The sequence below is a fragment of the Anolis carolinensis genome, chromosome 5, assembly GCF_035594765.1.
Source record: "Anolis carolinensis isolate JA03-04 chromosome 5, rAnoCar3.1.pri, whole genome shotgun sequence".
NCBI lineage: Eukaryota > Metazoa > Chordata > Lepidosauria > Squamata > Dactyloidae > Anolis > Anolis carolinensis.
The window spans coordinates 179,940,891-179,954,767 of NC_085845.1; the positions used below are offsets into that span (position 1 = coordinate 179,940,891).

General features: G+C 40.3%; 1 protein-coding gene across 7 annotated transcripts in view; it reads left to right on the top strand.

Moving 5' to 3' along the window:
• Positions 1–550: 550 nt before the first annotated feature.
• igf1 (insulin like growth factor 1) overlaps positions 551–13,877 on the top strand; it is an 87,735-nt gene continuing 74,408 nt past the window's right edge. For 4 of the 7 annotated variants that reach the window (XR_001730285.2, XR_506358.3, XR_001730284.2 and 1 more), the window contains exons 1-2: positions 551–829; positions 9,763–9,922. Coding sequence is in view for 4 of the 7 variants with exons in the window: in XM_008110569.3 (XP_008108776.1) it covers positions 767–829; positions 9,763–9,922 (223 nt within the window). In the remaining 3 variants the exon portion in view is untranslated. The remainder of the gene's footprint in view (positions 830–9,762; positions 9,923–13,877) is intronic. The other 3 variants (XM_008110570.3, XM_008110577.2, XM_008110576.3) reach the window with 3 other exon arrangements.

A 13,877-nucleotide genomic window follows, 5' to 3' on the forward strand; every position in this document is an offset into this window, starting at 1 on the left:
GGATGTGTTAAGGAAATTGTTCCACTTCATCTGGTTGTGACAGACTTCAGAGAACTTATTTTTCCAAGCTCTGGGTAATGAGAAGATTGCAAAGTGAGAAAAGTTCCAGCTTGAGCTTCCTATATGAACCAAAGTTCAAACTATGATTTTTAGAGCTAACATTAGCAGGATCTGATTTTGATGATGGTTCAACATATTCAGCAGCTTCTTAGATCTTACAGTATGTGTGTGTGTGCATAGCAGAATGCTGAAAGTGACCATTCATATGTTTCATTTCCTATTCCAGTTTCAGCTTCTAAAACTCTGCCTCCTCTTTTTTCTTCTCGTCATTAATGTTAAGGAGGGAGGGGATTTTTTTTTCTTGAAAAAAATCCAGTGCTCCAGTTTCAAAATGCAAAGGTATGATGTTATTTCTCACCATGCCCAAAAAAGTCCTTACTCAGTAACTTTGCCAGAAGAGGGAGAGAGAGAGAGAAAGAGAGGGAGAGAAGGCAAATGTTCTCCCAGCTGTTTCCTGTCTACAGTGTCTGTAATGTAGATAAATGTGAGGATTTTCTCTAAATCCCTCTTCTGTTTGCTAAATCTCACTGTCACTGCTAAAATCAGAGCAGATCGAGCCTGCGCAATGGAATAAATGTCCTCAATATTGAAATGTAAATTGCTCTCAACATCTCACCTCTCTCTGGATTTCTTTTTTTTTCTTCTTTTTTTCCCCTTCATTCTTTCTGCTAACCAATTCATTTCCAGAGTTTGCACTTAAGAAGCAATGGGAAAAATCAACAGTCTTTCAACACAATTATTTAAGTGCTGCTTTTGTGATTTCTTGAAGGTAAATCTTTCTTCCTATTTGATTTCTCTTTTTTTAAAAACAATAATGAGAATAAGAATTTTACTGTGTGTGATTTGATTCTGGCATGGAAGCTGTTGGTTATATTTTTTTCAGTAGCATTATTTATGTGTGTTGGGAATTTATTTCTAAACTGCTGAACAGACAGTTTTAGCAGAGCTGAGGAGGTTTGACTGCTTGTGGTGTTTTGCACAGCTCAGTAACTATCAAGGTAAATGTACTGCAGGTATTTAAGAATGTAGCTTGGGTTGTAGAAACTTTTTGCAAAATTCTGGCTCTGTCAGATATCTGAAATTTCCACTGACATCATTTTCTGTAGCCAAGACAGCTGAGCATGGAACAAGAATTCTAGCATTTTTCTGCAGGTGCTAATGTTAACATTGTGATAGCCATTAGACACCAGGTAGTTGGTTCACTTCTCTAAGATTATAATATGCACAGAAGGAAGGTTGAGGACTACAACATGCAGTTCTTGTGACAGCTGTTTGCTGGCACTATTGCACTTTCTTTCTTTCTTTCTCTCTCTCTTTCTTGGTACTGCTGTCTTGTTAAAAGCCAAAATGAAGTTTTGTTTTCCCTTTTCTAAAACAGTTCTTGCTGGACATGCAGTTTCCTAAGTTTAAGCAAGTGTGCTTTAAGGGAAATGAAGCTATCTTGTTCATCTAGCCCTTTGCAAAGAGATATTTGACAAGCAAAGTCTGAGATAAATTTGTTTCTTATACTACTGTGTCTTGTTCTTTAAGAACATAAAAACTCTTTTGAAGGTAGATTTGGCTTCAGCAAATGCACTGACCCTTGATTCTGACAGCTGGCTTCCACTCAAGTTTCCATTCTCAGCAAAATTATATCCTTCAAGAGCAAAGTTTTGTTTTGTTTTTCCATGTGTAGGCAGAGACGTGTGCAGCTGATACAAACTCCAATACAGTAGATGCCAATTGAGTTTAGCTGTGCTTCTTTTAAAACACAAGTAGGATTCATTCATTTTATTTTGTGGCAGGGAATGATTTTTGGAATATGCATTATCATAGAGGAAAATAGAGTGTCATATAAATCCTTGTGAAGTCGATTGCCACTGAATGGTATGGATAGCAACTGGACAGTATCTAGTGTTCAGCTCATTGGAAAGAGGAAAATGTAAGTGAGTTAACAAGTATTTTTAATATAAGTTCATCAACCTAGATTTGCAACTGATGTCAGTTAATGCTTTACAAAAGTAATCTATCCTTTCATAACTTGACCCAAGCATGTTAACTCTTATTAAAGTTCAGAAAAGCTGACAGTGAAATGCTGTGTGTTTCTCTTCAGAAGTTGTTCTGAGTTTGATGGAATTTATTCTCAAATGTATAGGGTTGTAGTTTTAACCCCCAATGGGTATACTTATCTGTAGTTATAGTCCTGTATGAATAATAGAAATGGAAAGGCATCTTAAAGAAGTGATCAGAAATAGTATGGGAGTTTTCCACAGCATCCTTTTGACTCATGCCACCTGCACTGATTTTGTATATCCCTTTTCTACATCTACTAGAAGTGATGAACAACTTAGTGAGACTTGTGAATGTCATTGGTGTCTAGAGCTTGTTGTTGAAATCTTCTTTCATTTACTTTTGACTGAATCCACTGAACATGTTTATATATTAATTACTAGTAGGATTGCAGGGTTGTTGTATGTCTTTCGGGCTGTGTGGCCATGTTCCAGAAGCATTCTCTCCTGACGTTTCGCCCACATCTATGGCAGGCATCCTCAGAACCTCTGAGGATGCCTGCCATAGATGTGGGCGAAACGTCAGGAGAGAATGCTTCTGGAACATGGCCACACAGCCCGAAAGACATACAACAACCCTGTGATCCCGGCCATGAAAGCCTTCGACAACACACTAGTAGGATTGTCTTTCACAGCATGGCAACAAACTTATGTATCTGTTTCCTTAGCATAGGTTCATGCTTGGATCCTAGAATTCCATAGGCAACCAAGTAATATAAGAAGAAACATATTGTTTTTAATATATGGCATATCTATTGTCATCGCTGTGACTCTGGGAAGCTGTTCCAGAAGATTATTGTAAGCATCATCCGTTTTTGATGGCCACAGAGAGGCGTTTACCCGAATTCCGCTTGAGCGTTCAGATGCGCTGCTTGATTTAAAGCTTGTTGAAGGGGAGGAGTTGGGGGAGGGCAAGGAAGGCGTAAAAGCCATGGAGCAAGCCATCTGTTGGCTTCCTTAGAAGCCACTGTTTTGGACTGCTGCTGTCCAAGCGCAGTAGACACCAGATCTTTTCTTGAAGTAGAGACTGGTGGAAATTCCAGCTGTGAAATATAGTTGGTCATTCATTATAGCGGTGTTTAGTCAGCCTTGCACTGACCAGACTCAGAGTCCAAATTTAATCAGCTGCTTTGATAAAACTCCACCCACCTGCTTGGGCACGCTTTTAAAGGCCTCTGTGTTTTGATAATTTTGGACACAAAATAAACTGAACACACCTAGAACCAGTTGAAAAGCCCCACAGCCAAAGTGTTAATCAACGTAAGTATTTTCTTATGAATCCAACTATCCCATTGAAAGGGGGAAAGGACTATACAGGTACGGAAGAGGAAGCTGTTTCCACAAAGGCAATGCGGGTTTTTTCGATTGAGTTCATAGGTCTGTATGGCTGAGGAATATGAATCCATAATTTTTTTCCAAATTTTGGAAATACTTGTTTGTTTTATCATGAAGGGAGGGGTTGAAACTCCTAGCAATTCCATTGTGTCATGCATTTAACACTCACCACGTTGCAAAGAACGTGGAGACCTTGTATTTTGTCCCAGAACTGTTATTTCTATTACAATATATTTTTGCTCCATAACTAAAAAAATTATAACATTGTTAAATGAGGTTTTTGCTTGATGCAAAGGCAAACGTGATCCAAGAACACCCTGTGAAATACACAGTGTTCCTCAACAGTTATACAGTGTCATTCCATTGAGACTGTGATAGAAGAACTCAATGAATTGCATCCTTGGAAGCAAGAACATGAAATCAGCAGGTGATTTCCCCCTCACCAAACAGCTTGGAGATATTATTACGAGGTGGAAATGTGATAATATTAAGTCTGGATGCTTCAAAGCATGAAAAATTAACCATAAGATTTTTCTATCAGCGACTGAAGTCATGTTCATACATTATGAGGATTTTTTTCCCTTGGATTTTTTTTAACAGCATGGTTGGAGAATGAGTCATGTTGCAGATGAAAATATGTTTCCTCTTCAGTCAATCCTTGATGTATCTCTTTTGGCTTTTGTGTTCAATATTTTCATATTGATGATGTCATCATGATGAATAACGGTGTTGATTTCAGCCTCTATGTTGCCATCTTCTGTTTTCATACTGGCTAGCAATTAAGCCATCTGTCACACACATAGACATTTGCAATAGAAGGGCTTACATACTGTTTTTAGAAGGAGAAAGTATGTGCCTATGTCACCAATCTATCCTTTTTTGTGTGTGTTCATATAATGTCACGTCAGTGAGATCCTTGCCTATGAGAGATTGCCTGTCATTGTCTTGGTAGATTTTGCACTTGCAGCAGTAATGAACATGAGCTACACCTAATCAGAGATGCAAATGGGAGAGCACAGAATCAATGCATTTCATTAAGAAATGAGCCTTCCCTTATCAATATAGCCATACCTCAGACTTGTACTAAATTCTACTCATAATTGGAAGATGACAGAGTGCTGATGGGTGGGCCATAAAATTAAGAGATATTATATCTGTCTAATCTAAGTAGACCACTACTTCATATATAGTATACTAATTGCCCAGCTGCTAAGTATATGTACATATGTATATGTACGTATGTACTTATGTTCTATTTATATTTTGTTATATTGTATTGTTCTGGGCATGGCCCCATGTAAGCCGCCCCGAGTCCCCGTTGGGGAGATGGTGGCGGGGTATAAATAAATATTATTATTATTATTATTATTATTATTATTATTATTATTATTATAGTCAAGCAGGTCTACTAAGAAACAAAAGCAATAACTTATTGGAAGTTTAAGATTTGCAGAAATACCAAAAAAAGTTTCCACCGGTGTCAGTTTGTGTGTGCAGAAGGAATAGACACTTGTTGGGAGACTAAATAGTATGGAAGACAATATATCGATCTAATAAACCTCTCCATACTGCAGTGTTTTGTGGCAGAGCTGACATATGTGTAAGATGGCTCATCTAACAGGCGTTGAGATGTTTTCAGTTGTTCTTGAAGCCAAGGAGGCAAAAGAAGTGCTTTTGAACTTCTAGTGGCTTGATAGTTCTTGTGTTTGCAATTTCCGTTTGGCCCTTTCAACATTCTGCGAATAATGTGATTAAATTGTCACTGATGTCCAGGAAAGATCAGGATGCTGCAGCCGCTTTGTGCTTCTCCACTAACACAAAGCAGCTGCTAATCCTAATTTAAACAGCATTTATACAGGGTTTTGAGCTGCTTTGGTATCTGGACCACACCCAGTCCATGTGGTCTTCCCCTTCACAGATGAAGCATACTGTTCATTTAACAGTATGCTTCATGACAACTGCAATGCACTCTGGATTTATCTGTGACATGCCAGGATCAATAGCCACATATCAGTCTTGGAAATAGGGGAAAGTGTCAGGTGCAAATATTTACGATATAGTGGTGACAGAAATTGTGCTATGGTCAAAGGCACTTGGTATGGTTTCCCCCCAATATTTGAATGTGTTGAAGTGCTGCAAAGTGCAAGATTTTTCTGCACAGAAAAACACATAAGGATTCTTTTTGAACACAAAAATGCATGTTTACCACTTGGGTCTCTTCCAAGCAAGATCTGACCCCATTCAGGCTGACGGCACACTCTTGACCTCATTTTCTGTGCTGGATAAGGAGCTGGTGATTTGGGAATGGAAGAACTGTCTATAGTTCCATTGCCAATGACTGGTTGCTCGTAAAGGTAAAAGTTTTCCCCTGACATTAAGTCTAGTCATGCCCAATTTGGGGGTTCATGCTCATCTCCATTTCTAAGCCGAAGAGCCAGCGTTGTCCATAGGCACCTTCAAGATCATGTGGCCGGCATGACCGGATGGAGTGCCATTACCTTCCCACCGGAGTAGTACCTGTTGAGCTCACATTTGGCATGTTTGCGGATTGCTAAATTGGCAGAAGCTGGGGCTTACAGCGGGACATCACCCTGCTCCCCAGATTTGAACTGCTGACTTTTCGATCAGCAAGTTCAGCAGTTCAGTGGTTTAACCCATTGCGACACTGGGGGCTCTGCTTGGTGGGATTTAGACTTAGTGAGACTCAAAACCACTGCAGGTATGGAAGCCTGATTAAATATGACTGCTCCAAGAGGTTTGTGAATATGGATGACTTCTGAGTTGCTCATGCTGATAGAAAAGCAATTTTTCTCTGTCACCATGAAACCTGCAAAGAGCTGGTTGGTGGAGATATGTTGAGTTATCAGGGGTCCTTTACACCCCAGGAAAGGAAAATCCAAGCCGCCTTGCCCTTTGTAGATAAAATCACTGAAATCTGCTGTGATTTTGATGCTAAAAATACAGAAACTGTGAGTGTAACTTTGGCTTGTGCTTGTCCAGTGACAATGGATATTTTTTCATTTGTTCAGCTTGAAAACATGGGCAGGATTTTGGAACAGTGAGGACTGAACCTATTTCTAGACTGCTGCAAGATTTTTCTCCAGAAATGAAACTGAAAGCAAAATTTAATGCTGTAAATGAAACACTGAACTCTTCCAAATTGGCTCAAAGAAGCATAGGTAAAGGCAGAACCGGCCCGAGGTAATTCTAAGTAGTAGGCAAACCTAATTCTGGCTCCCACCCAAATTTTGGCACCCGCCCACCCCCCACAAACCAGAGGCCGCGGCTGCGGAGGCCATTTTGGGCGATGGGACTCCTGTGCGCATGCACAAGGCTTCTGAAGCACAAAAAAGCATGGGGGATGGCGGCGGGCAGCGCTGCGGTGGTGGCACCATGGTTACACGGGGTGCCTCAAGTGCACCCCCTGTTGGTGTGCGCCAGTGGAGACCGCTTAATTTGCCTCACCCTTGGACTGCCTCTGGGTAAAGGCAAAGGTTTCCCCTGATGTTAAGTCCAGTCATATCCGACTCTGGGGGTTGGTGTTCATCTCCATTTCTAAGCCGAAGAGCCGGCGTTGTCCGTAGACACCTCCAAGGTCATGTGGCCAGCATGACTTCATGGAGCGCCGTTACCTTCCCGCCAGAGCGGTACCTATTGATCTACTCACATTTGCATGTTTTTGAACTGCCAGGTTGGCAGAAGCTGGAGCTAACAGAGGGCACTCACTCTGCTCCACAGATTCAAATCTGTGACCTTTTGGTCCACAAGTTCAGCAGCTCAGCGCTTTAACACACTGTGCCATCAGGGGTTTCTCAAAGAAGCATACATTGGCATAATATAGCTTGACGGGGGTTGCCAGGATTTTTAGCTGCTGTTGTCTCTATATCTACTCATTCCTCCTTTTATGTATGGGTTTGTAGTGATTTCTTGGATCAGCACCAGTACCTTTCTAAAAAAATTTTAAACTGGAGGCATGATTTGCTGACCATTTAAAGTAGGGGTCTCCAAACTAAGGCCCGTGGGCCGGACGTGGCTCTCCAAGGTCATTTACCTGGCCCCTGTCCTAAACTTTAGACTTAGGGTTGTTCTAAGTCTGAAACAACTTGAAGGCACACAACAACAATCCTAATTAACTTGACTGTTTCGTTATCAGAAAACAGGCCCACACTTCCCATTGAAAGACGATTAAGTTTATGTTGGTGGGAATTGTTCTTAGAATCATAGAATCATAGAATAGTAGAGTTGGAAGAGACCTCATGGGCCATCCAGTCCAACCCCCTGCCAAGAAGCAGGAAATCGCATTCAAAGCACCCCCTTCATTTTAAATATTGTATTGCTTTGCATGGTGTTTTTTTTTTTTTTTTGCACTACAGATAAGATATGAGCAGCATGTATAGGAATCAGTTCGTTTTTTTCCAAACTAAAGTCTGGCCCCCCAATAGTCTGAGGTAACGTGAACCGGTCTTCTACTTAAAAAGTTTGAGGATCCCTGATTTGAATTGTATATATTAAAAAGGGTTCTACAGACTCATCACATGAGGTAAATTGAGCATCCTAGGATGCTTTCAGGACACCTCCTCCTCACCGCCCACCGGACACCATCACACAATGTACGGTGACTTCAGGTGGAGCCCCATGGACAAAGTGTCCTGACTGCATTGCAGGAGGCTTCCGTCAAAACAAAAAAGGCCTCTCATGTTTCATTGAAAACCATGGGGCCAAGCCGCATGCTGACGCTTCCCCAAATGGGATGGCGAAGTATCAGCTTTGGGAGAGGCGAGACATAGGGCACCAGAATTGCCTTGCTGCCCTATTGATTCACCATGGGTGGTGGCGAATTGTCCTGCGGGACCTCATCTATGTGTTGAGGTCCTTAGTGCAATAACCCAAGGTACCATTTTACTTATTCATTGATACATAGATGCAATTTAAAACCCAAACACACAAGGATTTTTTTCATGCCAGGAGCGACCTGAGAAACTGCAAGTCGCTTCTGGTGTGAGAGAATTGGCCGTCTGTAAATACATTACCTAGGGGACGCCTGGATGTTTTACCATCCTTTGGGAGACTTCTCTCATGTCCCCACATGGGGAGCTGGAACTGACAGATGGATTCGAACCACCAACCTGTCAGTCAGTAGTCCTGCCAGCACAAGGGTTTAACCCATTGAGGGATAAAAACTGGGGGATAAAAGATAGAGACAACCCCCCCCCTCCCAATATCCCCTCGACTTAAAAAAGAAACCTGCATATCCTATTATTTTGGGTCTTGACGAAGAGAGAAATGTAGAATAGAAATAAATAAAATGATAATGACAACAACAACAACAATGCCAGCACTGAAGTTACATCAGGGGATAAGATTCTCCTCCTCCCCCACTCCCCTTCAACATGGTATTCCTGAGGCAGTAATTATTGCTTTTATATTTTATTTATATATTTTTAAATTAGCTGAAATTGTGAAGTGGCTTTTTAAAAGTAATTTTAAAAAATTATGGGACAGCAGAAATGCTGGTGGATGGCATTATACAACCAGGAACCATGGATTGCCAAATTAGCATAGTTGTGTGAATGCAGAAAGGTGTGGTAGTGAAGGTGCTCATCCCAATGTGTTATTGCTGTCAGTGATTACATAGCTGCTGTGGGTTGATGGTTTCATGTGTAAAGTCCCTAGAGTGTTGTATTTATGGTCTTCTGCTAAAAGTGCTGTCAAGAGACAGTCCTCATTTTGAAGGATGTCCAGCCCAACCTTAACTTTAAAGATGAAGAACTATCATAAAAATGTGCAGAGGATGAAAGGTATTCACCACCAATGAGACTGTGGACTGGAAACTTTAGGAGTTATACTATAATTTAATTCAAACTATAGCATTTCTTCCTACATTCTCATCTTCTCTAAGGGAATTACTTGCTTTGGCCTAAAGCTCCCAGAATCCGCTGGCCAGCATGACCAGTGAAGGAGATATAATGAATATATTGGCCATTCATATCTTGTTGGGAGTAGTTAGCATGGTTGGTGTCCTAGTTTGAGTGTTGGACTGGGATGCTAAGAAACCAGGGTTCAAATCCTCATTTTGTCATGGAAATCCACTGGGTGATCATGGCAAGTCATGCTCTTCCAATTTTAGAGGAAGGTGATGGAATACCTCTTCTGAGTAAATCTCACCAAGAAAGCCTAAGGTGGGTTCACTATAACTTGAAGTTCACTTGATGGTACCCATTACTGGGGATGGTAAGAAATGTAAAAGACTAAATTGGCAAGCTCTGCTTTTGGATTCAACTGGGAGATTTTGATGTGGTACTTTTTACTTCCTTGACAGGTCAAGATGCTCACAGTGTCCTATGTTCATCTCTTCTACTTTGGCCTGTGCTTTCTCATTTTGACCAGTTCGTCTCCTGCTGCTGGCCAAGAGACACTTTGTGGTGCTGAATTGGTAGATGCTCTTCAGTTTGTCTGCGGAGAAAGAGGCTTCTATTTTAGTAAGTTTGAACATCCCCCTTTTTTCTCTCTTTCATTCATAAATCCTGACATTGTTACTTCGCGGACTTGAAGAGAGGAGGTAAATGCAGCTCTCTAAGGTACCATGCACGTATAATTAAAACCATACAACAAAACATAACAAATAGAATGGTTTAATGTTTGTAATCCAAAGCTCAGAATAAAACATATAATTTTCCTAGTTGCTGTATTTGTGGTGTATTATTAAATCACTTGAATATTAGTGCTATGCTAAGGAAATCTAAGTCAAAGCTATGGTTTTGAATTACTAATTCAAAATTAAGTAACACATACCAAGGCTTGGAAACCCTAACTTTGGTGTGAAGGACAAAATGTTAATACTTTTGTTTGTTTTGTGACGAGTGATGAAAGTTTGTTGGACAAGATGGATGTATTGGAGAAGCTACAGTGGAGTCATTTATGTGTATCAGGAACAATAATAACTTTTTGTGCTCGTTTTGAAGAACTGTACATGTTAAATGAAGGGAAAATAATGGAAACTGCTGCTATCACCTAGCGCTGTACAAGACGTCTCCCCTCTGACCCCCCTTTTGAAATTCCATTCACTAATATGATTAACTTATTTCATTTTGAGTTCACTAATTTGCTTTCTCCGTTAGTGGAGATCATGTTCATTTTGATACTTGTGGTCATTTTTATTCTTTCTTTCCTTCTTCCTCTTCTAAAAAAACATTCTACAATGTGTGTCACCAGCAGTGTTGAATTTGGTAGGCACTCCTAGGCATCTTTATTCTTCCTTGAATCCTCTGTCTATTGCATCATTTCTCCTGGAGATGGGAAGGAGGAAAGTAAACCCAAAGTAGGGGCTGCTATCTCTACTGCCTAGGATTGTCCAGAACTTTGGGGGGGGGGGGGTGGCGGCAGCGCCAAGAGCAACTACCAATTTCACCATGGCTACTATCAGAATAAGTTTATCTCCCAGGTCTTCTTGTTGTGTGCCTTCAAGCCATTTCCAACTTGCAACTCAACATGAGGTGTTCTGAAACAAAGAGAATATGACTCACGCTAGATTACCTCGTGAACCAATAAAATTTTGGGATTGAAAGCTTAGAATATCCTCTGTTTATTTACAGAGGAAGTCCAGCATAGGCAGTGGCAATGCAAGCTTCTTCCCATCACTCTCCCAAAGGGTTTCAACCATGACCCAGAGAGATCTTCTTGAAGGGGTAAAAGGGCAGTTCATTCTATATGCCAATTCTGACCTTGCAAGCCTCTGCCAATAATGCCAACAAGTGCACTCAGTAAATTGGCAGGGTTTAATTTTTCTTAAGGGGACACAAATCTCTTGGCCACAAGATTCAATCCTGTAGTTAGAGGTGTATTGTCAGCTATAAAATTAATGTTCTGTGAAAGATTAGGTCTGCTTCAGTGGGAGATTTCCAGTGAAAACAAGACATACAGGAAATGCTTATTCGGTTGACCTTACTTTGCCATCTGAGTCAGTCCATGCTCAGGGTTGAAGAGAGGCCATCATTTGGCTGGCAAAGAGACATCTTAGATACTGCAATACTTTCAGTGCCGTGATTTTCCAAATAGACTTACCTTAGGAAAGCTGAATTTTGTTTTTCGTCCTTTCTATTACAAGAAAAGGAAAGACATTTCTTCTTCTATTATTTTATTCTCTTTCTTTCTCTATTTGTGCCACCTATAATACATTCATAGTGATAACTCATTTGTGTTATATCTATATTTATGGTGCCAAATATCTATATCTAGATATAAATATTTCACATGGTTTTATGAAATATCTATATCTAGATATAGATATTGGCACCATAAAAACAAAACACAAAATAGTTTTACTAGAGTAGAGATTCTCACAATGATTGCATCTGGTTCTGACGTCAAACGGAACCAAACAGGTCCTCTATTGTCCAAGTATATTCCAATACTAAGAGCATATTATCCAAGCATATGGGACAATATGCTTTTTCTATTATGGATAATATATATTGGTAATATATTACCTGTGGCTGCATGAAACAGGTAATGATGGCAAAAGTTATGCCCTTGAGGATATGATTGTATTTTAGTACAGATTTTCACTGACAGATGCTATTGGCTGCTTATTTGTAAAATCATAACCATAACCTCCTGAGTATGATGATTACATAGGTTAGAAAAGCAAGTAAAAATAAATTACACTCAGATTTCATGAAGAATTATACTGATTTACTTTTTTAAAATGCTCATTCTGTTTAATTTGAAAACTGTCATTCTAAAGACTATATTCATAACATTTTGATGCCTTCATAGCTATTATTCTTCTGGTCTTCTTGTCGCTTTTTGCCTTGAAAAGATATTGCAAATAATATGTAGTGCTATGCAGGTGCTATGCAGATGCACTAGCTGCTCATGAAGGGGCTAAAGGATGTGAGTGAGTGTAAGTGGGTGGGTGGGTACAAATCCCAGCCATAGTGTCCCCATTTGTAGTCATTCTAATCCAAACTATGGTGGGTTAAACCAGGAAGTCTAAAAGGATACCACTCAGGCTTTTGTGAACTTACATAAAACCGACCAAGTGATTGGGATTCAGGCTTCATGAGGATTCCCAAACACATGAAGCCTTCCCCTTAGGTAGGTAGAGGTTTCCCCTCTTGACATTAAGTCTAGACGTGTCTGACTCTGGGGGTTGGTGCTCATCTCAATTTCTAAGCCGAAGAGTCGGCATTGTCCATAGACGCCTCCAAGGTCATGTGGCCGACATGACTGCATGGAACACTGTTACTTTCCCCGTCGAAGCGGTACCTAATGATTTACCCACATTTGCATGTTTTCGAAGTGCTACGTTGGCAGAAGCTGGGGCTAACAGCGGGAGCTCACCCCACTCCCCGGTTTCAAACCCATGACCTTTTGGTCAGCACTTTGGCTTAGAAATGGAAATGAGCACCAACCCCCAGAGTTGAACATGACTAGACTTAATGTCAGGGGAAAACCAACCAAACCTAACCATGCACATACACAGCCATTAAAATATATATGTAGGGCAAAATGCATCACACTGAAATAAAAAAACAGTTAGTTCTAAAGGTGTTGTAACATTCTTTTTGTCTCCCCCTTTTGACCTCCTTTCTGTGTTAACACAGAGACTAACACAGCTGCTTCTTTGAAAACTACTTCTTGACTAAGTGCTTTTTTCTCCTTTTCCTAGCAGGGGTGCATGTACTCAAAGTCTCCTGAGCACTACTTTCTTCTCCTGATTTAAACCTTAAGCTCCATTTGGCTTTATAACAACTTTTGGATTTATTTCAAACACCAGTAGGGTGTTTGGATGCTAGCTAGCAGTTTGTATGCGAAAGAAGAAAGAAAATCATAAGTTAAAGTATTGCCTTGATGACCTTTGATTCTTTCTGGAAAACACATAAGATTCCAGGTGGTTTTCCAGCTGTTTGGGTCCCAAGGGCCATCAGACTGAGATACAAAGATTTATGATGGTTGCCAAGCATCTCATTGTGAGATTGGAAAGCCAGGATTTCACCATGCCATGGAATTTGGGCTATCAAGCAGCTTGATTTCGCAGCAAATAATAGAATGCTGTACAGAATGAGACAACTTGGAAACATCCATGGCTATTTGGCAACCATTTCAAAATTTCTTTGCTCAGTGAAATATGACTTGCTCTTTATCACCTAGCAGCTCTTTCATCCCTCTCTGCTTTTCCCTTGCCTGCTATATCAGTGGATAATCCTTTCACCTGCATTGTACGCTCCTTTCTCTTCCACTCTGTACTGGTTTAGTTATGCTAGCACTAAGAGTGCATCTGTATTGTAGAATTAATGCACTTTAACACATTTTTAATTTCTATGGCTTAATGCTATGAAATCATGGGAAGTAAAACTTAGTAATGCTTTACCCTACTCTGCCAAAGAATATTGGCACCTCAGAAATTAGAACCCACAGAATTCCATAGCATGG